Genomic DNA, 26,924 nt, shown 5'->3' with positions numbered 1-26,924 from the left:
TGGGAGGAGATGTGGTCCAGGTAGCTGTGGGAGTTGTTGGGCTTGTAAAGATATTTGTTGATAATCTATGCCCCAAGATGGAAATGGTGAAGTCGAAGAAGGGAAGGGAAGAGTTGGAGATGGACCACATGAATGTTAAGGAGGGGTGGAAGGTGGAAGCGAAATTGGTGAATTTTTCCAGCTCACTGCGAGACCAAGAAGCAGCCATCGATGTACCTGAGGAACAGGTCAGGGAGCGGACCTGGATAGGCCCAGAACAAAGAGTGTTCCAGGTGGCCAACAAACAGACAGGCGCAGCTGGGACCCATGCGGGTTCCCATAGCGACACCTTTTACTTGGATGAAGTTGTTGGAGTTGAAGGTGAAGTTGTTCAATGTCAGACGCCAGGGGAGGAGGGTGGTGGTGGATGGAGACTGGTTAGACCGCTGTTCGAGGTGAAAGCAGAGGGCCTGCAGGCCGTCCTAGTAGGGGATGGAGGTGTAGAGGGACTGAACTTCCATTGTGAATAAGAGACGGTCAGGGCCCGGGAACTGGAAACTGTTGAAGTGGCGGAGGGCGTTAGAAGAGTCACTTACGTAAGTTGGTAGGGCATGGGACAAGAGGAGCAAAAATGGAGTCCAGATACGAGGAGATCAGTTCGGTGGGGCAGGAACAGGCTGAAACAATAGGTCTTCCGGGACAGTCCTGTTTGTGGATCGTGGGGAGAAGGTAGAGGCGGGCTGCTCGTCGCTGGGGGGTTATGAGATTGGAGGCTGTGGGAGGAAGCTCTTCAGAGGAGATGAGGTCATTGACTGTCGCGGTGATGATGGCTTGGTGTTCAGTTGTGGGGTCATGGTCCAGGGGGATGTAGGAGGAGTCGTCAGAGAGTTGGCGTTTAGCCAACTCTGTTTTTCATGGTTAGGTTAAGGCAAACTAATGCAGAAAACTTTTCCAGCTAGCCTGAGTTAGGTATGTTCTGAAAGCACTCGAAGAATGGGTATATAAAAAGTTTTTAAAAATTGACTCCTAAATATAATGAATTTTGAAAACAACTCAAAAATTGAAGAGATAACTTTGCTTTGAATACATTCCCTTCATATTTCTCCTGTCATCCTTCCCTTATCTGAAAATACTAAGTTCCTACTGAGGTATCATTCTACAGGCAGAATAACTTCCTAATGACTCATCCAAGAAACCATTCTTCATATGTGAGCTCAGTGTATTGGAACTGTATTCAATTAGGAGAAGAGAAGAACATTACATGAACATTTTTTAGAAAGAGTTATGAGATAAAAATTGAGTAGGAACTCTAGATAATTTTCCCCTTCCTAACCCAAGGGCACAGAAACCAATTGCAGCGCCCCCAAACTATTGCTCCATCTGAGATTGATTTCTTCAGCAACAATCAAAGCTGCAAGCTTACATTATTATGGTGTAATAAGGCACCAATCATTACATTTACTGAATGGCCATCAGTGGAGCTAAAACTTCAGTATTAAAAATTGACTTCAATGAAGAACTTCCAAAATCAATATGCTGACAGAAATAAGCAATAGTTACACATGACTGCTCTTTAAGAATATGAGACATTCACAGTTAAGTAAATGACAATTTTTTAAAATGGTGAAAATTTCATAGGTTTTAATTTTATTAAAAGAAACATTCCAAAATATCAAACAGTATGCAACAAATAGTCAGCATTTGGAATACAATTAGTATGCATTTTAGTGCTTAATCTACTTGATAAAATATGAATTTACTACAAACTGGTCTAATATATGGAAATACATTAAAAATGTTACCAACCTTCAGTCAAGAATATTACATTAAAAATGTTACCAACCTTCAGTCAAGAATATTAAATGAGTTAAATTATAAAGCGATGTTTTAAAATATTTACACAAAATAGCTCTTTTTTTTCAAGTTACTAAAATTGTTCAGCTGCATTTCTGCAAACCTTTAACCACTAAAAAATTTTACTTCTTACAGAAGTCACAAATGTGAATGTTAGAAAAAGCATGTTTACGTTTCTTCCGCAATTTGTATTTGCCAAAATAATTTCCTCCTAATTTGTACAGTCTTATGTCAGAACATTCAGCTTTCCCCTGCATTTATTCATTTTTGATGTCAGTTGACTACCACAATGGTTTATTTTTGCATCACTTTTACCAACTCACTTCTCCAACAAATTGCAGCTTGTAGTTCTCTTCCTGCCATGTTAAATTTTTTTGTCCACCGCTCCTGGCCTGAAGAAACGTGCTAGAATATATTTCAAGCAGCCACTGGGATTGCGCCAATGTATCTATTGTTCCTGTATGAGTCTAGGCCACAAATGTCAGCAGGCTACTTGACATAAAAGGTATCACAACCAGCCAATCATCTACATCCAATATCCAGTTTTTATAGCACTGGTTCCAGATAGTAATTAGAAGTGGAAACCAGGATTATTTTTTACCCTCAGCAGTCTAGATATATTAAGGACCATGGTAGCACCCTACTATCACGACAGCTGAGATAGTTGGAATTTATGCAAGTGGGCAAGAGCGCAAATAGGATTTCCATAAATTACAAACAAAAACGGTCCCACAATGAATTACTTGTGTGTTGTTCCTTTGTTTACATTGAGCCTGTTTACGCAAAAAGACAACTCAGGACCTTCTCAATATCTGTAACTTTCCTCAGCAAGACACGCTATATAGGATTTCTTTCTCCTTTTTTCATGTTCAAGTCTTTGCTTTCACCTACTACACTTTCCTGAATGGTGGTAACATCATTCCAGTCCCTGGTGGCTTCCATTAAGTGACGTTGTCCATGAGCAATCCATTCTTCCTGATTGCAAAACATTCGTCCACAAAACCAACAGTGGAATTTGATCTGCAGAAATTCATTTTGAACATTTTTCACTATTTGATAATTATTTTTATGGATCTTTTTTAATTTCATCTTCAACATGTGTCTTTCTTTTACCGGACTGACTACCCTACAGTTCTTCCTTTTGTCAATGGATTTGCTTCGGTTTCTTAGCTCCCGTCTTTGGTGTTTCTCTTTTAGCCTAAGAGAAATAACAGTTCTTTGAGATAAAACCACCTTGAGAACATGTCCTTTATACTTGCCTATAGTTTGCATTACATTAATTACCTCTGATGCATCCACATCTGGATGGTTTAACACAACTACGGGCTGATTGCGACGAGGACATTTGACCAACTGATCTTCATTAAAGGGTCTGAGCCTCAGTCTGCGGGCTGTTTTCAATAACTCATGGCTACCAGCAAAAACAGGACAAATATCCCTTTTTTGGGTCTTTTTTAATGTGACATTATCCTGCACCTGATCAAATTTTCTTTTTCTCATATTCCTGCGATTCAGGGGCATTTTCCTCCCAGATTTTAACAGTTGAGATTTATGATGAGCAACTGTCTTAACTGAAGCAGTGCCACATACAGTTGAATTTGGACCCACTGTGGAAACAAAAGATTGATCACAGAGGTTGGTTTCTTGGGCTTTTGCTTCAGCTGAGCGATTGTTTTGTGATTGAGTTTTGGCAGAAGCTTTTTGCTTCTTTGTCATAGATGGTGTTTTCAACACTGATTTTGCTGCCATGCTAAATGTCACTGGTGTGGGACACAATACTCTGTGAAGGTTTTTTAACTGAGGGAGGGATTGGCAATGTACAGTTGCAGCAGTTATTTTCTCCTGCTTGGAGTCATCAACAGGATTCAACACTTTAAGTACAATACCACTGGGAACAACTCTGTAGGTAGTTCCTTGTTTAGAATTCCCAGGGCCTAAAATACGCTTTACTAGGAAATGTGAAGATGCATTGTCAAAATCAATACAGCATTTTGTAGAACTCAACAGTCGTGAAACACATGAGTTTCCAGAGCTGGACTGCTGATGTGGATTTGATACCTTCTGTCCCTGAACATAATTTACAGATCCATTTTCAACTGTGCTCTGTGATACTAGAATCTTTGTGGCGTGTTCAGGTTGTTCAGAGACGTTCTCTGATACTTCAGATTTAAGTTTACTTTGTTCAATGTCAAGAGGTATGATAGACGTAGTTTTGTTTATGCTCAATTGACTTTTGTTATGGTTACTTTGGTTACATACAGCAGATGCGCTTGACAATATAGAACTTTGTTGTTTTGCTCTGGTTGAAACGGTGATCTTTTCTATGAGCTGCATGGTTTCATCAAAACTGTAAGACTCTTCACCAAGTTCTTGAACAGTATGATTAGAAGCAGAATTGGCACTTGTGGAACCTGCACTTGGAATATAATTTGAAACAAATGATGAAATATTACCTTGCAAGCTAAGCCCATGGACGGATGAGGATGCTACCCCAGTTTTGCCTTCTTGTACTTCCTCTGGAGAAGAGCAAACATTCCGGAAAAAATAATTTCCTCTTGAATTTGGAATTGTTGTTGATTCAGAATTGTTTGAAAGTGGCATTACCAATTGATTTTCAATTGTAAAATGTGGATTTACTGAAGATAACTTGTGTGGTTTCAAACCACATGGCGAAATTCCACAAGGCATTGATGCAACTAAAGTGGTGTCGCTATAATTAGGTGAAACTGAAGCTATCCCGAGTTCACTTACAGTTGAAGATAGAGTCCTCGGCATTACTTTGTTTTGAAAAGTTCCAGGTTCTGAGGACAGAAGTGGAAATGTTTTAAGACCCAAGACTGAGGGGCAATTAGTTTCATCGTTTCGGGTGACAGTGCTTAATGGAATCACATTGGTATCAGACATATCACTGGTTTCTATTCTCTGTACAATGCTATCCATTTTTGTAGCACACTTCCCTTCTGTACTGCTTGTGACAGAAGATCCCAAGGAGACATTAGAACTGCTTGATTTTTTAGAATATCCACTTGATATATGGGATACATCCCTGTACACACTGACATTATCAGGTAACTGTTGGGAATGACATGGAGAAGAATGATCATCAATTTCCACAGGTGATATTGGAGACGGGAGAGATGGTTGTAGTGAAGAATGTTCAGCTAAGATGTTACTGCCATTGTGCAGGTGAAATGGGTTTCCATTTAGCATTGTTACTAATTGAACCGACGTTGTATTGAGGTCTATATTTCCACATGTTGACACACATGGTGGATTTTTTTGACTTGGCTCTCCAAAATGGTAGTTTTTGTTCAGCTCCTTTTGCCCAGAATTAGTTATGACATTCTCAGCCTTTGTCTGAATAGCGTAAAAGTGATCAACTGGTTTTACAGTATGCTCAGATGATGCAAATAAGCAGTTTCTTTGATATTCCTTTCCATCTCCATTTTTTACAAACTGGGAATCTGATTTAGTTTGCAAATTACTACCTATTGATGTTTCTTGTGCAGAATTGGATGGAGAGCAAGTATTCTCGTGCTCATTATCCCATCGAATAGCTTCTGGCACATCGTTAGAACCACAGCTAAGAGAAAATACAGAAGAAATGATAGGCCATTGTATACTGACAGAAGGATCATCAATAGTCTCAGCTCTAATTAAGTCACACTGGTTTCTAAAATCAGGAACCACCTCTGCATTTATTGCTGCATCTTGTGATCGAGATACTTTGGAGTCCTGTGCAGGCTGCATACTGGAAAGAGACAATGAGTGTTTGTTTTCAGTTTTGTCACCCACAGGCACTAATAATTCATTCAAGAATGTAGATATAGATGACCCATTTGCATAAACATCTGCTGTACTTTTTGGACTCTGACTTTGTGCCTGTGTAATCAAAATATGATTGCAGCTTGATTTAGTTTTATCTGTACTGTCATTAATTTGTTTGTGCTTAGATGCATCAGAGTCCTGAACGGACAAATATAGCTTATTCCTGCTGTTGACCCCTAGCTCCAATGCAGGATACGGATTGTTAACACACTTCACACTACAATCCTCAGAATTGAATTGAGTTATGTTACTACATTCCTTTAAAGCAACAGAACACTTACTGTGAATTTTAGAACTATTGCAAGTTTCCATACCAATAGATTGCTCAGTAAGTCTTTGCTTTTTTGAATAATCTGTGTGAAACATCTTGTTAGATATAAATCCAGTCTGTTCTATACATAAATTAGGGGTAATTTGCTTATCACTATTTTTAGCAGCCCGAGTTGTGCAGTTGGTGGATGACTTAGTCTGTAATTCTGAATCTTTGTCAACAGTGAGTAAAGTACGAGGAGATGTGATGCTAAGTTGCATATTTTGCTGAGTCCTATACGAGGGGAATGATACAACTGCTTTGCTAAAACTTTTACAACTGTCGTCTTTTGCTATTTGAGCATTACAAAAAATCATTTTAGTTTTATTTGTCACATATACACTTTCAGCAAATGGTTTTGTAAATGAACCTTTGCCAGAGGTCATTTTTCCATAATTGCTGTGTTCTGTAACTTTTTCCAGTTGTTCATAAGCAAGACCTTCATCTTTTAGCTGATTTTCACTAGACTCTCTTATTGAAGTTAGATTTTCTTCTCTTCCATTTGTTTTTGAACTGTCTTCACTTCTACACTCTAATACACCCTTTTTGTTTGATACCGATTCTGCATCAATCGTAGAGAGTGGCCTTGAAATGATAAAGTTAGCATTTAGGCCCATTCTATTCTGTTTAGTATCTGCAATTTTATTTATAGGATCTAACTGGAGCAGTTCATTTGTGGGATCCACATGGTTTGTCAGCAGTGTACATGATTGATTTAAGACTCTGCGATTCTGCGGTTGTACAATGTGGGCATTATTCAGTTCTTGTGATGGCTTTGCAATCACTCCAGATGCATTAGCTTCTAACATAGGGACAGCAGTCGATGGTATTATTTTGAATACCAATTGTTGTTTCTCATTAACTGTTTTTATTTCTATGAGCTGAGCCAAGCAGTTGGAAGGAATAACCATCTGTGCTGGAGCAACCAGAGTTAATGGAGCACCAGGTTGGACTGTGTGGTTGGAAGATGTCTGCAGCTTCAGCTGGACTTTGCTGGCCTCCATAGAAGAGCAATTCAAAATATTAGTATTTTCTACCATAGAGTTTTCCAAACTTACAATATCACAGGTGTTCACACAAGCTTCCAGAGAAGCAGCATTATCCAAATCCTTCATTTCAGAAGATCCATTAATAGATTTCAGTCCTAAAGGCAATGAAAATCCCTCCAGATTCTGAAAACCAACATTAGCCGAATTCTCACTTTGTTCCATTGCTGTTCGTTTAACTTTCAATACATTCTTCATTTTGGAGACAGCTTTCTTCTTGCTGCCTTTTCTCATTGGTAGTACAAGTACAGACCCACCGNTTTTTATGATGTCACGATGTACACCCTTAGTGTGTTTTACAACATAATCCTTTCGGACTGCACCATAATCACAATACCTACATTTGAAGGGAAATGTTCCTGTATGTTGCACGGAGTGGCGCTGAAATTCTCCCCTCGTATAGCAGACCCGTTCACATCGTCCACACTTGTACTGAATTTCTTCATGTCTCAGAATATGTTTTTGAAACTGTAATGGATCTTTTGTTGAAAATCTACATTTATTACAATACATTGTATTGGGCTTCAAATGTCTCCTTTTTGGTAGCTTTCCCTCTACAATTGAGGATTGATCTTCCTTATTTTCACTCTGCATTGTATTCAATACGTTATCCATTTCATGCGAAATTGCATGTGCATTCATTTGTTCTGCATCATCAATAGTAAACCCACATTGGCTACAAACAAATAAAGGCTTATCTTCAGGATGGTTTTGTCGGCAGTGCTGTTGTAATTCTGTAAAACTAAATTGCTGGATATCTTTACATTTAACACAAAACATTAACATTTCATTTATGTCCTTTCTGTATCCTTCAAAATCACCACATATCTCTGTTGGCTCTTTATTTTTACCCAAATGCTGGTTTGAGGCAAAATGTTGTCTCTTTGCGCTAGAATGATCCAAAGTAGACTTCTTCAATCCTGCAGTCTTCCTTGCAGTCTGCCTTCTTCCAGTACCAGATTTCATAGAGACGTTTGACGCAGCATTGGCAAAACTCTCTTTCCCTGCAATATCTTCCATTTTAGGCAACAGCACTCGTAACCATTTCAGCTGCATTTTGTTTAAAAATGCTTCGCAATTTCAATACTCTTCAAGCAATTTGATTTCTGGAGATGTATTTCTTCTTCTTATACATCAACGAAACCCTTTCCCAATATCAATATCAATTTCGATATAGAAATCTAGTTCTGCAATTCTCAAGTAATCAATAAGTGAAAGCAGATTAAAAGCAGATTTTCATCACTTCCAGTTACTGTTGTGCACTTCCTCAAAAAGCAGGAATAGAAAAAAAGGATTTCCTCTCTAAATTAAAACTGCATGTATTCCTTGGAAACAAGTACCATTCGAGAGCAGCTTACACAGGGACAAGAGGCTCCTCAACCTATAATGAGAAAGAAATATCAAAGTTACTTTTAACTCCATAATTTATAAATATATGCCCATAGTTTATGAACGTTGTTTATGAAAAGTTAGTTCCATCATTTAATCTAGAGCCACCCAACTCTTCCAAACAGCAAGGTGTGAGACAATATTGTGCCATGCCTGGATTGACTGGATCCAAAGGAACTCCTATGTCAATCCAAAGTATGCTAAAGCGCTAATGTTAACTAAATGAAGTTGCTCTGGAACAGTGCGTCTCCTCCTGGTAACAAAACTTTGAGGAATAGAGTCCCATGAATGTATCCCAGTAGGTATAAGAATTTGTTACGAGTACTTTTCTTTTGTTTCCTGCACTCTCATCCTTTCCTCTTCCTTTTAAAATTTGGCACTTTAACCTTACTGTTACCTATCTTTTACTTAAACTGGAGTAATAATAAACCTTGCATTCAATTTAGTGCTTTTCACATCTTTTAAACATCTCAAAGCGCTTCACAGAATATACTATAAAGTGAATTGTCTGTATATTTGTGAGCGAAACGTGGCAGCCAATTGTAGACAGTAGTGTCCCACAAAGAGTCATGGATTATTATTGTTTTTGAAGGATTATTATCCCCGGAAAAGCGATCCTCCAATCGACTAACAACCAGGTTCCTACTAAATGCTAGGTAAACAGAGGTGTGTGGAGTAAGGAAACAACAACAACAACAAGATTTCATTTATAGAGCACCTTTCATGTCGGGAGGACGTCCCAAGGCGCTGGACAATTGGTTCGGGACCCGAGCAGGGGGGGAAAAGGTCAGGGTGAGGGGAGGGAAGGAGCGAGGAGGGGGTAGAGAGTCGAGAGGGGAGCTGAAGGCACGGTTGAAGAGAAAGGTCTTGAGACCGGCCTTGAAGGAGGAAAGGGAGGAAGCAAGGCGAAGGCACTGGGGGATGGAGTTCCAGGGCCTAGGGGCTGAGAGGCTGAAGGCCCAGCCACCGATAGTAGAGCAGTTGGGGCGGGGGATGTGGAGCATATCGGAGCCAGAGGAACGGAGGGTACGGGCAGGTAAGTAGGGGGATAGTAGGTCGGAGAGGTAGGAGGGAGCAAGGCCGTGAATGGCCTTGTAGGTGAGGATGAGGACTTGAATTCAATCCTCTGGGGGATGGGGAGCCAGTGGAGTGGGAGTGATGTGGTCGTGAAGCCTGGTGCGGGACAGTACACGAGCTGCAGAGTTCTGAAACTTGCCCAACAACAAGATTGCATTTATAAAAGGCCTTTCACTTTATAAATACAACAACAACAACAAGATTCCATTTATAAAGCGCCTTTCACGTCAGGAGGACGTCCCAAGGCGCTGCACAGTTGGGTCATGACCGGAGCAGGGGGGAAAATACATTTCACCCTACCCAGGAATCAAAACCACTTCTCAACTTCTACAGTTGTTAAACATTTCAGGTTCAATGGAAAATATCATGTCTGACATGGATTCCACCCTTCATATATGAAAATAATGTCCAGCGAACAGCGGATAAAGAAAGTCTGAGGCTTGGGTGACAGCTACTGGAAGGTGTTACCTTGAGTCCAGTTTGTGAATGCATGTCCATCTATTCAGGGCTTGGCATCCACCTTTATTGGTAGGCAGAGGCCACACCTTAACTTGGTGGAATCATCGTTCAATGGGTAGGATGTGTATCTGAGCTGCGGACAAGAAGATGATGATAATTCTGGCTCTCACATATTTCATGCTGAACTATGCTACTCACCATGCAGCTCGCAGGAAATTCCTGGTACCTGCCATCTACTTAGTGGGGGCTAAAACCTGCGCTTGTTGGATGTCAAATAACCAACTAGTATCTATCCTCCGGGGGGTGGGGGGGTGGAGGGGAGTAAGCGGGGTCTCGTTGCAGCTGAACTTTCTCCAAGGTGACATGGCAAAGAATGTCAGAATTGAGTCACATCTTTGTGACAGCCTCAGTAGTCTGATTCCTGAACCAGGTGGGCCCACAAACGACAGATCAGCCAGTCTACCTCATCAGCAGGACATTGAGGTTCCCACTCAGTTCCAGTTAACCCTCAAAGCCAAAGCCCTAATGGGTAAGTGGTTCTAGCTCGGACAGGCAGGAAACTTGCCAGACAGTGCTTTCAATGGCAAGCTATACAATTTTAGCTGGTTAAACTCCAGTAGTATCCCAATGCAACACTCTAGGATCCCCAAGCCTTGCCAATTTGCAACTACATGTCTCCAAGATAAGATAAGCAGTGTGCATCCCTCCAGGGAGAGTGCATATTATATTCCAGACACAGAAACTTCCACATGGAAGTGGCATGCATTCAACTTTCAGTCTAGGTTGGGCACTGATAAGCATAGTCATAGGTTGACACCAGGCTGACCACGGGAAAAAAATGAGATCTTTGACACTGATATTTTGGTAACAAAATTTAACCAGAAGTCATTTTAGATAGCAAGCAAAATATTAATTTTCATTTGAACTAATCTTGTGATCATATGGGTGGGTATTCTGGAAGGATGAGATCAGATGGGCCAAAGGGACTAATTTTGTGATTTGCGAGTTCGCAAAGATCAGATAAGGCTAATATTGTGAGATGAGACTTTATGATTGTTTATATACTGTGAATAACAAAAGACAGCAGAACACGTTATTTGCTACAATTAAAATTAGAAAATCTATACCCTACACTGGCCTATGGCCTATGTTATCTCTGAGTCGTGTACAAGGGTTTGCAATTTTTTCAAATCATCTTGAGAGGTTTGGATGAAGAAGGTCCTTTAGCTTATTTGATCTTTTCTTTCAAGAATATCTTTGTTCCTATTATAACATCAGCCATTTTTTTTAAAAAATGCATCCAGAATCTTAACCTAAACTATTCTTCTAAATAACCTGTTCCAGCCATTGGTTACCCTCTGTATAAATAAATAATTCTAACTTCAAAAATACCAACTTAACCTGAAACCCAATGTACAAATGTTGGTTCCAAATCTTATCCTCATCCACAAAGGAAGCTTTGCTCTTCTTTGCCACACAATTTCTTCCTCTGGTTCACTCGGTGATGCCTGTCTCAAGCCTACTATGGAAGAAGATTACTGGTTCTTAAAGAAGACTTATCCTGCTCTTTTACTGACTTTGTGCGCGGGGGGTGGGCTTTGTGCATGGGGGGGGGTGGGCTTTGTGCGTGGTGGGGGGTGGGCTTTGTGCATGGGGGGGTGGGCTTTGTGCGTGGGGGGGTGGGCTTTGTGCGTGGGGGGTGGGCTTTGTGCGTGGGGGGGTGGGCTTTGTGTGCGGGGGGGAAGGTAGGCTTTGTGCGCGGGGGGGGAAAGTGGACTTTGCGCGCGGGGGGGTGGGCTTTGTGCGCGCGGGGGTGGGCTTTGTGCGTGGGGGGGTGGGCTTTGTGCATGGGGCGGTGGGCTTTGTGCGTGGGGAGGGGGCTTTGTGCGTGGGGAGGGTGGACTTTGTGCATGGGGAGGGTGGACTTTGTGTGTGGGGAGGGTGGACTTTGCGCGTGGGGAGGGTGGACTTTGCGCGTGGGGAGGGGCGGGCACTGCGCGCGGGGGGGAGGGCTTTGTGCGCGGGGGGGGAGGGCTTTGTGCACGGGGGGGGGGGAGGGCTTTGTGCTTCCCACTCCCCCGCGCTCCTGTACAGAACGTCCACACCGGCCCCAGCCGAGGTGCTTTACTGGTGGCAATGGAAAACCAGAGAGCAGTTCAGCCCAGCCCAGCCCACACCAGCCCAGCCCACACCAGCCCAGCCCACACCAGCCCAGCCCACACCAGCCCAGCCCACACCAGCCCAGCCCACACCAGCCCAGCCCACACCAGCCCAGCCCACACCAGCCAGCCACACCAGCCCAGCCACCAGCCCAGCCACCAGCCCAGCCCACACCAGCCCAGCCCACACCAGCCCAGCCCACACCAGCCAAGCCCAGCTAAACCGAGCCCAGCTTAGCCTAGGTCAGATAAGCCGAGCTCAGATCAGCACAGCCCAGCCTAGCTCAGATCAGCACAGCCCAGCCTAGCTCAGATCAGCACAGCCCAGCCTAGCTCAGATCAGCACAGCCTAGCTCAGATCAGCACAGCCCAGCCTAGCTCAGATCAGCACAGCCCAGCCTAGCTCAGATCAGCACAGCCCAGCCTAGCTCAGATCAGCACAGCCCAGCCTAGCTCAGATCAGCACAGCCCAGCCTAGCTCAGATCAGCACAGCCCAGCCTAGCTCAGATCAGCACAGCCCAGCCTAGCTCAGATCAGCACAGCCCAGCCTAGCTCAGATCAGCACAGCCCAGCCTAGCTCAGATCAGCACAGCCCAGCCTAGCTCAGATCAGCCCATGTCAGCCCAGCTAAACCCAGCCCAGCTCAGCCCAGCGCAGCCATCTTCACACAACTAATAAAAGTTACAGTCCCCGATTCAACAACCAGAGAGAGGAAGAGGAGAGAGGTCGATGGAGAGAGAAAAAAACGTACCCAGTGTTTGCAACCCTCAGATACTAAACACAGTTCACTTCCCAGGTGTTGATTTTAGGATTGTTATTGGGTACAATAAGAGTGCGGGGGCTGCTGTCAGCTGCTCCTTTACTGCATGTGTTCAGCTGGGATGTGATGAGCGCCCCCCCCCCACCCCCTCTCTCTCTCTCACACACTCCCTCTGTCTCTCACACTCCATCTCTCTCTCACACACTCCCTCTCTCCCTCTCTCTCACACGCACACTCCCTCTGTCTCTCACACTCCATCTCTCTCTCACACACTCCCTCTCTCCCTCTCTCTCACACACACACTCCCTCTGTCTCTCACACTCCATCTCTCTCTCTCACACTCCCTCTCTCTCTCTCTCACACACACACTCTTCATGGCCACACGGCGATCACTTTCACATCACCATCCACCGACAACTCCCATCGGTTGTCAGCAACAGAGTAGAAATCTACCGACAGCCAACAGCAAACCGACAACTGACACCAACCCCATCACACAGCAACAGGTCTACATCTAATACTCACCCCATCACACAGCAACGGGTCTACATCTAATACTCACCCATCAACATAGCAACAATTCTACATCTAATACTAACCCCTTCAACACAGCAACAAGTCTACATCTAATACTAACCCCATCACACAAGCCGACATCTAATACTAACCCCATCACACAAGCCGACATCTAATACTAACCCCATCACACAAGCCGACATCTAATACTAACCCCATCACACAAGCCGACATCTAATACTAACCCCATCACACAAGCCGACATCTACTACTAACCCCTTCAACATAGCAACAATCCGACATCTAATACTAACCCCTTCAACATAGCAACAAGCCGACATGTAATACTAACCCCATCAACACAGCAACAATCCGACATGTAATACTAACCCCATCACACAAGCCGACTTCTAATAATAACCCCATCAACACAGCAACAAGCCGACATCTAATACTAACCCCACCCCACAGTAACAAGCCGACATCTAATACTAACCCCACCCACAGCAACAAGTCTACATCTAATACTAACCCCATCACACAGCAACAAGTCTACATCTAATACTAACCCCATCAACACAGCAACAAGTCTACATCTAATACTAAGTCATCAGTCACACCGCAGCAAGTCAGCATCCAACACTAACCCATCACACACGCCAGAATACTACCCGGAGCAGCGTTACACAGTAAACGGCATCAACCCGAAGCCCATAAAACAGCAGGAAGCCAACCTCCAACCCCGACCACAGGTCACAGCAACAAGTCGGGTTTCAACCGGACCCCATCTCACAGACACAGGTACAGCAGCACAACCCGGGGACCCGTCTCACAACAAGACGGTCTTACCAACGCCATCACATCTCCCGACTGAGGTCATGCAATTTGACTTCGGCTCTACGGCAATCAAATCTCCCAAATTTAGCAAAAATGCAGCAGTACGGGCAGAACTGCACTTGTGTGAAAAAAAAAGGTTTCAAACCTACTTACACACACTCAAGAAACAATTTAAAGATCACGACCTGGAGTGAAAAATACCAGTATTGGACACCTGGAGTGTCTTGCCTTGGAAACTCAAAAGTCAACTTGAACAGGCAGACAGGACCTTGATTTAACATCTCATACAAAGGTGGGTATGTATTTCTGATGATTACAAGTCACTTCCAACAACATGTTGGAGCCTCAGACTAAACTATGAATTCAAAGCCCAGACATGGGGCTTGAACCCACAACTTTCTGACTTAGACACAAGAGTACTAGGAATTAAACCTCGCCGAATATTCTTTTGCTAACGCATCAACATTCTTCAGACTACTGAATGCCTCTATATGATCTCGATTAATTTTCTCTGTTTCATCAAAAACATCTCCAATATTTTGAACTTATCCTCATTAACTGTATCTCCATTTTCCTGGATCATCCTAGTGAAGCTATACTTCATAACTCTGTTGCTGTGATGTCAATTTCTGTCGTTCTAGGGATAGTAGTGGTGGGGGTGGGGCAGAGAAGTGTAGTTTTTACAACAGTTTACAAAAAACAAAGAAAACATTAGCATTTTTGGAAAAGCCCAGGTGGCCATTTGGAAGGCTAGAAAGGAGGAGTACGGTATAAGAGCAACATCATCCAAAATAGGATGGTAACTCCAGTTTCTGAAAATTGAATGTAATCAGCAGCTAATGGCTATTATTATTACTAACCAGTTTCCCACAACTCAGCAAATTAACATATTAATAGTAAGTAGTTAAGTGACAAAGAGGTGTTAGAAGCAGGTAAAAAGATACCTGGAAGCAAGGAGGGATAAATAGAAGAAAATGAGAAATCTTGAGAAAGGGAGACTATTTTGTGAAAAATGTACACATTTAGACTAATTAGGAGGGGTGGGGAAAGTAGGGTAGTCTGCTCCAAATGCAAACAGGTTAAGGAGCTGAAACTTTCTCAAAGATATTTATGAGAAAGCAAAGAAACTTGAAGAAATGCTTGAGCAACAAATGTTGCTTGTAACTGCAACAGCCAATATGACTATGGAAGACTATATTGTGAAGTTTAATGTATGAAAATGCAAAAGTAATTCACTTTAGTAGGAAAAGTAAAAAAGTAATCTATAGTCTAGATCAGGGCCGCTTTACATATGCCTAGAATTGTCATGCCGGTGATACTTGGTTGAGTATCCCTGGTCTAGATGATAGGAACACAAGTGTAGAGGAGCAAAGAGATCTGAGGAATCAGATCCACAAATTTCTAAAAGTAGCTTCATTGGTAGGTAAGGCTATAAAAAGGCCAATGGGGTGTTGGGGTTTATATGCAGAGGATAGAATATAAAAGTGAGGAGATGATGTTGAAAGTATTACAAAACCTTAGTTAGACCACATTTGGAGCATTGTGTCCAATTCTGATTCCCACACTATAAGAAAGAATACAGCAGCAATGGGAAGAGTATGAGGTGGGTATTACGAGGATAACACTAGGGCTGGTAGGTTAATGCTGTCAGGATAAACTGAATAGGTTTGGCCTTTTTTCACTGGAGAAGAGACATTGGGGGGAGGGGTGGAACGACTTAATAGAAGTGTTTAAATTATAAAATGATTTGATAAGATTAACATAAATAGGCTGTTCCATTGATTGCGGAGTCAATAACCAGGGGACACAAATATACAACAGCGACTATTCAATCAAAAAGAGAATTTAGGAGGAACTACTTCATGCAGTGGGAAGTGAGATTGTGGAACTTGCTGCCCGAAACAGTGATTGAATACGATGGTAAAGATACATTAAAGAGGAAGCTTGACTTTCACATGAGGGAAAGGAGAAGGATTTGGGAGGGAGTAAAGGAATGGGTGTTGACTCATGTGGAGTATAAACAGATTATAAGCAGTATAAGCATGGACAGATTAGGTCATGTGGCCTACAGCAGGGAAACAGGCCAAATCTTTGACTGTCCAGCACATTGGGACTTGCTCCCGGCGTGAAATGCGCTATACAAATGTAATTTGTTCTTTATAAATTTCTTTGTAAATTGTACTCAAAACTGATATATTAGTGTATTAATACCCCCAAAAATTACATAAACACATAGAACTACTTGAATAAAGAAGAGATATTTCAGGAATGGAAACAGTCTGCAAGGCCCAAAGATGAAAACAGAATCCCCACGTTTTCACTATTCTGTCATTGAATCAGAGACAGAAAAGTTATTCAACATAACCAGAACGGGGATGGGAAAGCAAACTCGATCAGATGAGGTGCAAAATCACAAATTCAAGTGCTCCAAGTCAGTCAGAAGAGAGCTTTGACTGACTGAGAATCAAATCAGCACCTTTTTAGAGTATAATGCAGATAGTCCTGAAGTCTCACTAAAATTTCAATTCAATCAGATATGGGTATAATAGATAGTAGTTGGTCATAAATGTGCTCCATTGAATTAAGATAATTGGTCTATTTTCTTGCAGCATGTTTGTAAGGAAATTATGCTGAAGAATATATTGAAACTTGTATTTGATGGACTGCTCTTATTTGTGACACTGCTCCACCTTATGATACTTTAATTGAGTCCTGGAAACATGGTGTTATAATATTCAGTAGACATATACCAATGGTTGAATTTCAAGCATCACATCGGAAGTAATCATGTTCCAATTCTTTTCTTCAGCATAGTTTCCTTAAAAACATGTGCTGCGGGAAAGTAATCAGTTACCTTAATTCAATGGTGCATATTTATAACCTTCTATTTTTTTAAAGCATTATACCTAATTCAGACTGAACTGAAATTTTAATACATTGGATTGGGTAGGATTTTATCTCACATTAACTATACTTCTGCCTATGAAAATAAACATGCACAGTTTGTAGGATTTACCAGTTTTTAAATGAAGATTTAAATCCCATATAAACAAGCCATCACAAGTTTCTAGATGTTATTATAATATAACCACATTTATTAAGGTGAGCCTTTTTAGTGAACAAAGGATGTCGTTAACATAACACTGACTGCAAGCTGCCTACGATGACATTATACTAATAGCATTCTGCAATTTGCAAGACTCTACTTGTTATGACTAATAAAAATGAATCATTGTGTTTTGAATGAAACTGGTATTAACATCAATTTTCCTACAGACTTGCAGTTATTGTTGCAAAATAGCTTAAATATGGAGTTTTTATCACTTAAAGTCAGCATGAAATAATTTAAACTGCTGCATGTCTGTGACACGAGAACAACACTTTAATTCTGCACTAATGCTTCAAGCAACCAGAGTTGTAGCTAGGAATTATCCAGATGAATTATCTAAATGAATCATCTAGATGAGTCAAATAAATGACAAGCAAATTATCTTTGAAAATAATGGCCTGGATGTGATCCCTGCAAATACTTAATATATAGCAAAAGGCAATTGCAATATTCTCAATAGTGTTTATAATCAAAAATATTTGGAGGAATACATAACAATACATACCAGGAATACATAGGAATCGCAATCAGAGACCATTTTATGTCCTAGTGGGTGTATATTCAAGAAAATATAATTTCTCAATTAATTACTCCTGTAAATCAAATATGAGTTTGATGAATGTTACAAGATATCAAAAATGAGATGTCCAACCACAACAATTTTGCTTTGTCTACGTCTAACCTATCTGTATCAATACCAGAATCAGTTATTCTCCACTGTAGGTTTTGTTCCATTTTTCAGTGATCATACATTTATGCTATGCCAACCTTGTAAAGCGAAACTGTAAAACCTAACCTGTAAAGCGGTTCAAAACAGCTGTTTTTAAACGGTCAATAGCATTGATTCCGAACAGATTTTGCTTCAGCAAATGCAAGTGGGCAGGACCACCATGCGATAAATAGCTGTCACATCTGTGTAAGATATTAAATTTATTCTATATATGTGAGATTACATCTTGACCAGAACTACTTTCTCTCAAGCCATTGGAAACTAAAAAAAATCAGAACAGCTGTATGCTGGCACTCAGCAGCAAGCAAACACCAGCTGTAACCATGGTAACTGACAACTAATAACCACCTCTGAGGGTTCTGCAAGGTCCACATCACAAAGCATCCGTATGCTTTCGAGCTAACAAAATGCCCAACGCACCTTGTTGGCTCGTATCTCTCATAGCAAACATTTTGCTGCTTGACACTGAAGAGCGAAAATATATCACTTTCTGCTGGAAAATGCATTTTCACGCATTTTTCTGAGGAATAAAAGGGTAAGTGTATAAAGAAAAATTCAAAGAAAATTCCAGAATATAATACCATTTTCAAAACGTGTTGGAACACAATATGTGCTTTATTATTACTCAAACTTATGTTGTCTTCTTTACCAGATTTTAGTAAACAACATATTTGTACAGTAGCTTCCTTTTTAATACAACATCAAGTTTTGCTGTTTCGTTGAAACAAGCTTTTATATAAGCAAAATATTAACCAATTTGACAAGCATCTGGCATTCATGAACATGCAAAACTTGTCAGCCACTTCTTCATGTATACAGAAGTCATGCACAAAAAGATCCTGTGTTGGTTAAGCCACTGATTTGCATATTTGAACTTTCGATTCATTCTCAACAATCACAAATATATATATTAGAAACTATACAGAATATAGCTACCATAAGAACATAAGAAATGCTAGACGAAAAAAGACCAAGGTCCATCTAGTTTGCCTTCCACTTTACTGGCGGTCGCATATACATATGTCCCAAACTACCTATGTATTGTATCCCATAATGTTATTTTCTAAAAGAAAACTATCTCATTTGTGTTTGAAAGAATCAGCAATTCCTGCTTCAATCATCTCCCTAGGGAGCCTGTTCCACAGGTTCACTATTCGCTCACTGAAATAGTGTTTGCGTAGATTCGTTCTGAGTTTACCCCCCTTCAATCGCAGGCCATGCCCTCTGGTTTTACCATTCAGGACAAGTTGAAACAGCCTGTCATGACCTTTATTGTTTAGCTCCTTTAGAATCTTAAAGACAGCAATCATGTTGCCTCTCAAACTTCTCTTTTCCAGCGTGAACATGCCCAGTTTACTTAGTCGCTCCTCATAGTCCAATCCTTCCACTACCTCAATCATTTTGGTTGCCCTCCTCTGTATCTTCTCGATTTCTCCAATATCCTTTTTGTACTGTGGCGGCCAGAAGTGTGAACAGTACTCTAAGTATGGGCTCACCAATGATTCATACACTGGCTCTAGATGCTACAAGATCTTGCCATTGATGTACATTGATGTATCTCATCCTTGAGATATTTCTTCACATAGTTCCACCATCTCAATGTTGGATGTACATTTACTCTTTTCACTGTTGGAATCATCATCATTTCCTGTGGGACTCCCCAATCAATGGAAATAGCCTATTTATGTCAACCTTACTGAACCCTTTTATAATGTTAAACATTTCTATTAGGTGCCCCCCTTAAATGTCTCTTCTCTAGGACAAAAAGGCCTAACCTATCAGGTCTATCCTGATAGTAATCTGCCAACCCTGTTTCATCCTCATACACTTATGCAGTCCTATTTCCATCGCTGTTATACGTGTCTTATTGTGACCTCAATATTGGTCCCTTCATTCTACTAACTGATTAAAATTCTCCTTGCACTGCTAATTTCAAAAGCATAACGTTTTTACTTCTTACTTCTCAGAGTTAAGCTCTCAGCACCATAGATGTATTGACTAGGCACATGTCTTGTAAAGTCTTATTTTCTAAATCCCACATTTCATGTTTCATTTTCCAAAATGTTTTCCCCAATCTGTCAATAAGGTACTCAGACCTGATCGGGTTTTTTTTTCATTCTTTAAAGGTGCATCATTTACACATTACAATAACACAAGACCATCCCTACATGCGTTACATTAATTCACATACCCTAGGATGCACTGAATAATTCACTGAATCTTTGCTCCAATATGTCTCATCCTTTACATTGGCTAGATGTATTTACTGAACTAAAATTTCTTGAAGTATGTTGTCAACCACATTTCTTCAGAACGTGAACAAAACTTGGCTCAACCCCAACATTGTGCAGATGATTAATTTTGAAAAAGAAAGTGAACATTGGTTGACACCTGTCAATGAAAAAATGGCCTGGGCTATGAACCCTGCAGCCTGGTCTACAAATGCTCACTGTCCAGTTTCACTCATGAAGAACAGCCACCTGGATGAGATAGTCTGGGTCTGCTAGTGCTTGCTATTATTTTCCAAAATACATCACTGTCTTCCAAAAGGAATACAGAAACTTGGGATACCCATGTGCATTCATCATGCAATTTGGTGACAAAGAAAGTGTCAAATTCCTGATGATAACTCACTTCATTTGAACCATGGATATGTAATAATAAACAATTGATACCCAAGAAGGTACCATGGTTCAAATCTTGCAACCATTGCATTACCATCATTAATCCATGATAACGTATGTCACTACATTGTAGTGACATTGAACACACTGGAACCTGTCTGAAGCAACATCTACAGTAATCAAAATTTATTTAAAAAGGGATCAAATCTGCCCTATGGGATACATTATAAAATGATGGATAACTTGGAATAAATTCAAGGTTATAATTGTGGGGGTTAAGATGGTAACCATCGTGTTGTCTTGACTCCTTGTAAGAACTCCCGGGGCATCAATTACTTGCTACGTAATGTATAGTACGATAACGTAAACCGCAGTGGATGGTTCACAATAGAAAATGTGAGATTTAATTATAACTTTGGTGCTGTTTTTTTTTCAAAAAAAAGTTAAGCCGTCTTACATTCGTGTGAACTGCTTTGGCTGAGCAATCTCACCGTTTGTCACCGACTCCCTTTCCCCGTCTAAACCCAAACTATACTCTCCTCTGATCCACAGCGGCTGGAGAACGAGACGCCCAACACGGCTTCCCCAAAGCAGGTGAAGCGCTTGAACGCCCCCAATGCAGTTAGGGTTGAAAACCCTAATGGGTTTATCCGCCGCCCCCCCACCCCCTATGAGCAATGCAAAGAAGAGATCGCCACGACATGGCAGGACAAGGCTTTGCAACGAATCGATGGGAAGCGACGGGCGCCAATAAGCGAACGAAACTGTACCCCCCACCACCCACCACCCCCACCCTGTGTGGCAGAGGCAGAGCGAAGACATCTTTCTATTGAGCGGTTGCTATGGTTTGCTCGGGCCAGGCCAGGGCCAGGGCCAGGCCAGGGCTGAGCTGAGCTACAGCACGAGTACCCGATTGGCTGCCTCGTGACCGTCTGGAAAACAAGTAGAAATCTACTGCCGCTGCTACACGTCCTCAGCCATGACAGAGCCCCCCCCCCCCCCACACACACACACTGCCAACCTCCATCACATCACATCACAGCCCTCACTCACTCACTCACTCACGTTTGCATCCACGTCTCTTTGCAAAAGGAACAAAAAAGTATCAAAAAAGGGGCTCCCGGGTTTTTAAGCTAAAAACTAGTCACTCTCTCTCTCTCTGTCTGTCTGTCTCTCTCTCCTCTTCTCCTCCTCCTCCTCCTCTCGCCGACAGTGCGCGGAGAAACAAAGCTGCCACTTGTCTCCGCAGCCCCTGAACTCGCACCGCCACCGGGGACCCGTTACAAAAGTACTCACTTCGCGCTGTTCGGATGGCGTAGCGGCAAAACTCGCGGAATGCAAACGCAACTGCTTTTCTTCTTCTTCTTCTTCTTCCTCCTCCTTCTCCTCCTTCAATCATGACAACCAGCAAAACACGAGTCAATCACGGTCCCCCCCGCATGCACACCCCCCCCCGCACCCCAACGCGCCATTTTAACTCATTTTTTTTCTGTCTCTTCTCTCTTTTGTGTGCGGTTACGGGGAAAAGGTTTTTTTTCTCTCTCTCTCTCTGTGTGTGTGTGTGTCCGGGTTTCTCTCGCACACACACACACATATATAGAAAGAAAGAGAGAGGGAGAGAGGGAGAGAGAGAGGCGGTGGTGGTGGAGGAGGAGGAGGTGGTGGTGCGGCGCAGGATGTGCAGCTGGAAACGTGTCGTCATTCCATCTCTCGGCATCAAAAGAGTTCGTTCGCTGAGAGCGAAACGGGGGAACAAAAAAGCCATATGTCAAAGCGGCTTTGCCATCTCCGTTGGGTTTATTTTTTTTTTGCACCGACGCCATAGATTGGGGAGGATGGGGAGGGGGGGGGGAGAAAGGGGAGAGGGGGGGTGTTGTTGTTGTTGTGTTTTTTAAAAAAAAATAAAGTAGGAATTCGAGTTATTTCTGATTTGCCCAAAGGGACCCGCTTTGCACTACTTGATATGCGCGCAGGGATACAGCCTCCGCGTGTTTCCAATAGCTCAAGCGATCGCTGTGTTATTTCCAACCCTCCCCCCCCCCCCCACACCTTCAACCCCCCCCCGAAAAAAACCCACCCCCAAAAAACACTCCAAAAAAAATCCCACCCCAAAAAAAACCCCCCAAAAAAACCTCTCCCCCCAAAAAAAAAACCTCTCCCGCCAAAAAAAACACCCCCAAAAAAACACCGCCCCCCCCACCCCCCACCCCTCTGGTCCTGGTCCGAAAGTTTTGAGCACAGTGTGTGTGTGTGTGTGTGTGTGTTGTGTGAGTGTCGGCAATGAACGCGCACCGCGAGCGAATGGTTCAACGATGCGCTTTCTCAACAAACAAAAGAGTCGCCTTCGTTCGCTCCTTTTCCCACCGACTGAACCCCCGTCTCACTTGGAAGCGGCCGCGAACCTCCTGCAAACGTTTTTGGCCGTTTCAGTCCAGAATCGTGGAAGTCCTCGTGTTTTTTTTCCCCCCCGTTTGCGTGATTGGGGATTTTTTTTTTTTGCGCGCGCGGGGGGTGGGGCGGGTTCCGGGAATGTGTAGATTTCTACAACCGACGCGAGATGCAGTTTAAGTCGCAGTATAATGCCTAACTTTGTTTTAATTATATATATATATCTATATCTATATATATATATATAAGGGGGAAAAAAAACCCTACAATAGCAGGAAGCGACGGTGTTTTGCAAAGCTTTGGTGGTTTGATTTGGAAGAGGATACGCACAGATCAAATGTTATTTTAAGATGACGTGAGCGGGAACTAATCATAGCTCCGTCTCAAACGCCGCTATATGTGGATCGGTGCCTCGGCGGCGCTCATCTGACTTTAATGTCACGATTTCCAGAATGCGGCGTTCATGTGGAGAACTGAGTCAATTTACATTCACAGGGTTTAACAGGGTCAACAACTTGGGGTTGGGGGGTGGGGGGGGGGGTCAAAAAAAAAAGAGAGAAAATGCCCTGGGAAAAAAATAAACTGCACTGTAGGCTTGAGATTGGGTCACATCAGTTCTCTCTCTTTCCTTTCACGGTGACAGCAAATTAATAGGTTTAAGATCTAAGCTTTATTTCATTTAAGGATGTAGTCATTTCAGAGCTGACGAGTGCAAACTCATTAAGAAATGCCACGTAATGCTAAGGTGAGTTAGAGGCGAAGGTCATCCCCCCAAAAAATCAACAGATCACACTTTTGGTTTTCATCAAATCCTATTCGATAGGTGGTCTGAGTTTTGATTCCAAGTATCAATGAAGCATCGCCTTGGTGTTTCGCTGAGCTATCAATGACATGGAAAATAATATGAGTTAAAGGGAAAAAAAAACAAGGGAAGTGTGATCAAACGAAAGTAATATTGGAACAATTTTTTTCCCCCCCATGAGTTATCAACTACATGTTCAGTATAAATTGAAAGAACAGAGTTAAGTGTAATATTACCAAACACAGTGTTAGATGCTCAAGGTTGTTCTTAAAATTGAACTCGTGGAACGTACATTACCGAATTTCATTAGGGGATGTCTCAGTTTGATTCATTCAGTAGCTTCTGAGTCAGACTTTATATTGAAACTTGACTCTCATAAGATTATTAAACCGATCCTCCCAGTGCAAATGCTGGGGGGGGTGTTACATTGTCAGAGGTGTTATCTTTCAGGTGGATGTCACAAGATCCATGGCACTTGAAGACGAGAAGGGAATTTCTCCCCTGGTCTCGATCCTCCGGATTAATTAATTCTGTGGGATTTGGCTGTGGGCAAAATGGTTATAGTGTTCGCCTTTAAACAGTTTATGACACTTCGTGATAATTGCTGTACAACATGTCCAGGTGGTTCCACCCAGGAACGTGATGTAAAAATCCAAACAATTTCTTTAGCAGTTTAGCTGACAGGCAGTTTTGACTTGGAAAGGGTTCAAATATATATATATATATACTATTGGACACTTGATCACTGCCAATATGTCAATCTAATTGAATATGAGGTGTTGCCCCGCGATGAGCCAATGTCGCTTTGATCCAGTTATCTGAACCCCATCAATCGGGATCTACGCCTCTTTGTACCCCACACCACCCTTCACCTCATGCTCAGTCATCACAAACTTCTGGACCGCGGTTCTAGACTTACAATGTTAAAAGTAAAGTGAGAACCGCTACTTGATTTTATTTTTTTTGAAAAAAATTCATTCCCAGTCATAATCCGCATTGCTCTCCTTTGCTGAAGATGTTGACATCGCCGCCCTGCGGAATGCGCAGCTTTAACCAGAGGTGTTGCTGCCGGTCAGGGAGGTGACCGGTGCCCATTTCAGTCGCTTAATTCCACAACCTACTTAGTTGAGTAACACAGTATTATTTGCAACTATACCATTTTGCAATGGAGCAGGAAATATCAGCATTTACTTCAGTTGGTGCAACGAGGAGGGACACCTCAGTGTATGGACAGTTCATAGCATTCTCCTCGTTACAGTGTTCCTATAGACTCGGATTCCTACAGACATTGGATTCCAGGAAACTGCCGTCTACTTTCCATCCTTCCTGCGAACTCAACTGGGATTCCGACATCCTCAGATTATGTGTGTGATCTTATCAACCGCACATAGTACTTACTGTCACTCGGTCATGGACACGTTGCGGTAGTTGCTTTATTTTTAATAGGTGATCCAACAATCCAATATAAGACTATTACATGGTAAAGATGCAGGAAATCTAAAATAATAAAAAAACTGCTCCTACAGTAATTGGCACTGGGTATCGTAGTTAAAGGGGACTTTAAGTTGGGGCACTTACCACCACCAGTGCTTTAAACTTTGAAATATACCCCTTTACTAACTCTTGAGTTTGACTTTTTTTTAAATTGATTTCATGGCATTTAGACAGTCTGATTGTAAATATTGATTTATTTCAGTATTTGATTTTTAAAAAAAGCTTGTATTATGAACTTAGATACATTAGAGTTGAAGCATTGAAGTAGATTGTTGTGCATTTTGCTTGTGAGTCTAATTTTACCTTCAAATGAAGTGTTATCGCGGTAGAATATTATTTTGTAATTGCACATCATATATATGATGGTAACTCTCAAGAACTTGACCCTCAGGTGTTATCAAATCAGAGAACACCTGAAGGGCAAGGGTTGGATTGATGCACATGTCGCTTCCTGCTGGAAATGAACTTTGCATATCAAGGCATTTTTAGTGGATTGAGACGTTATTTATGCTGCTATATAAATGCAAATTATTATCATCACTCTAATGTCATGTTATTAAATGTATCAATCTTCCATGGTTCAGATACTGAAGTTGATTTCAGAGGTCCAAAACATTTTTAAAAAAAGACCAGTTCAGAACTTACAACATCATTATACTCATAGGTTGGCTTCCTTCTATCTTTTACCAAACAGTTATGTCAGATTCTCAAAACTGTTTTATGCTAACACTAATCACTAATATGCATCAAGAATGTTACATTTGACTTTTAATTATATACAGCTGTAAAGTTTCACACATTTCCTTGACCTGAAGATCATTGCCTATTTTCCGCTGATGCTTCTTGTATTGTATTTTTGTATTGTAACCACTTTCTTTTTAATCATTGTTGTCTATTTTCTGTCTATTTCTATTTGTCATTGTATTTCCACTACTTGTTTCTGTTTGCATGTATTTTCTTTCTATTATTTACATTGTTGGTTCATTGATTTTTTCTCACTGTTGAATACAAAGGACTCAGCTCATGTGAATTTGCACATTACATATATTCTGAGAAAATCACCTTTCAACTGAAGTTGAAAGAAAACTATTTGACATACAAAATATTACATGTATAAGTTCTAGATATTCTAATTCAATTTGTTAAATATACAATGTGTTATATTTATGAAGTTAATTTTGTGAAGTTCAAAATACTAACAAAAGTTACTTGAAGCATTTCCTGAGTAGACTGTAACATATGTTACAATTCACAGGATGGAGTCTACATTTTAGGATAGTTTAATAAATATGTTTGGTAGAAATATGATTATAGAAGCCTATAAGTTATTTTTATTATATTAAAATATTGCAATGATTACTAAATGATCCAAAGGAAAAGTATCACAAATTATACAATATATTATGGATGAATATATTTATGTATTTGGATATATGCTGTATATAGGCTGTATATACTGTAATGTGGATTTCTAAAATATGAATATTGTTATTCTGAAGAATGCAAAGCCATCTCCTTGTCTAAACTATTATTTACTATGTATTTTATGAATCAGTTCAATA

At 41.3% G+C, this 26,924-nt stretch overlaps 1 protein-coding gene across 1 annotated transcript; it reads right to left on the bottom strand.

Annotated features, from left to right (window-relative positions):
- Window positions 1-1,612: 1,612 nt before the first annotated feature.
- On the bottom strand, window positions 1,613-22,112 carry LOC103175788. Its single transcript, XM_007888977.2, has 2 exons — window positions 21,975-22,112; window positions 1,613-8,398 (listed from the first exon to the last, which is right to left on the bottom strand). The coding sequence occupies exon 2, from the start codon at window positions 8,071-8,073 to the stop codon at window positions 2,671-2,673; it is 5,403 nt and encodes a 1,800-aa protein (XP_007887168.2). The 5' UTR covers window positions 8,074-8,398; window positions 21,975-22,112; the 3' UTR covers window positions 1,613-2,670.
- Between the last annotated feature and the right edge of the window lie 4,812 nt (window positions 22,113-26,924).

Source organism: Callorhinchus milii, unplaced genomic scaffold, assembly GCF_018977255.1.
Source record: "Callorhinchus milii isolate IMCB2004 unplaced genomic scaffold, IMCB_Cmil_1.0 Scaffold1, whole genome shotgun sequence".
NCBI classification, from domain to species: Eukaryota; Metazoa; Chordata; class Chondrichthyes; order Chimaeriformes; family Callorhinchidae; genus Callorhinchus; species Callorhinchus milii.
The sequence above is the reverse complement of the archived record's forward strand: the minus strand, read 5'-3'. Positions and strand labels throughout refer to the sequence as shown.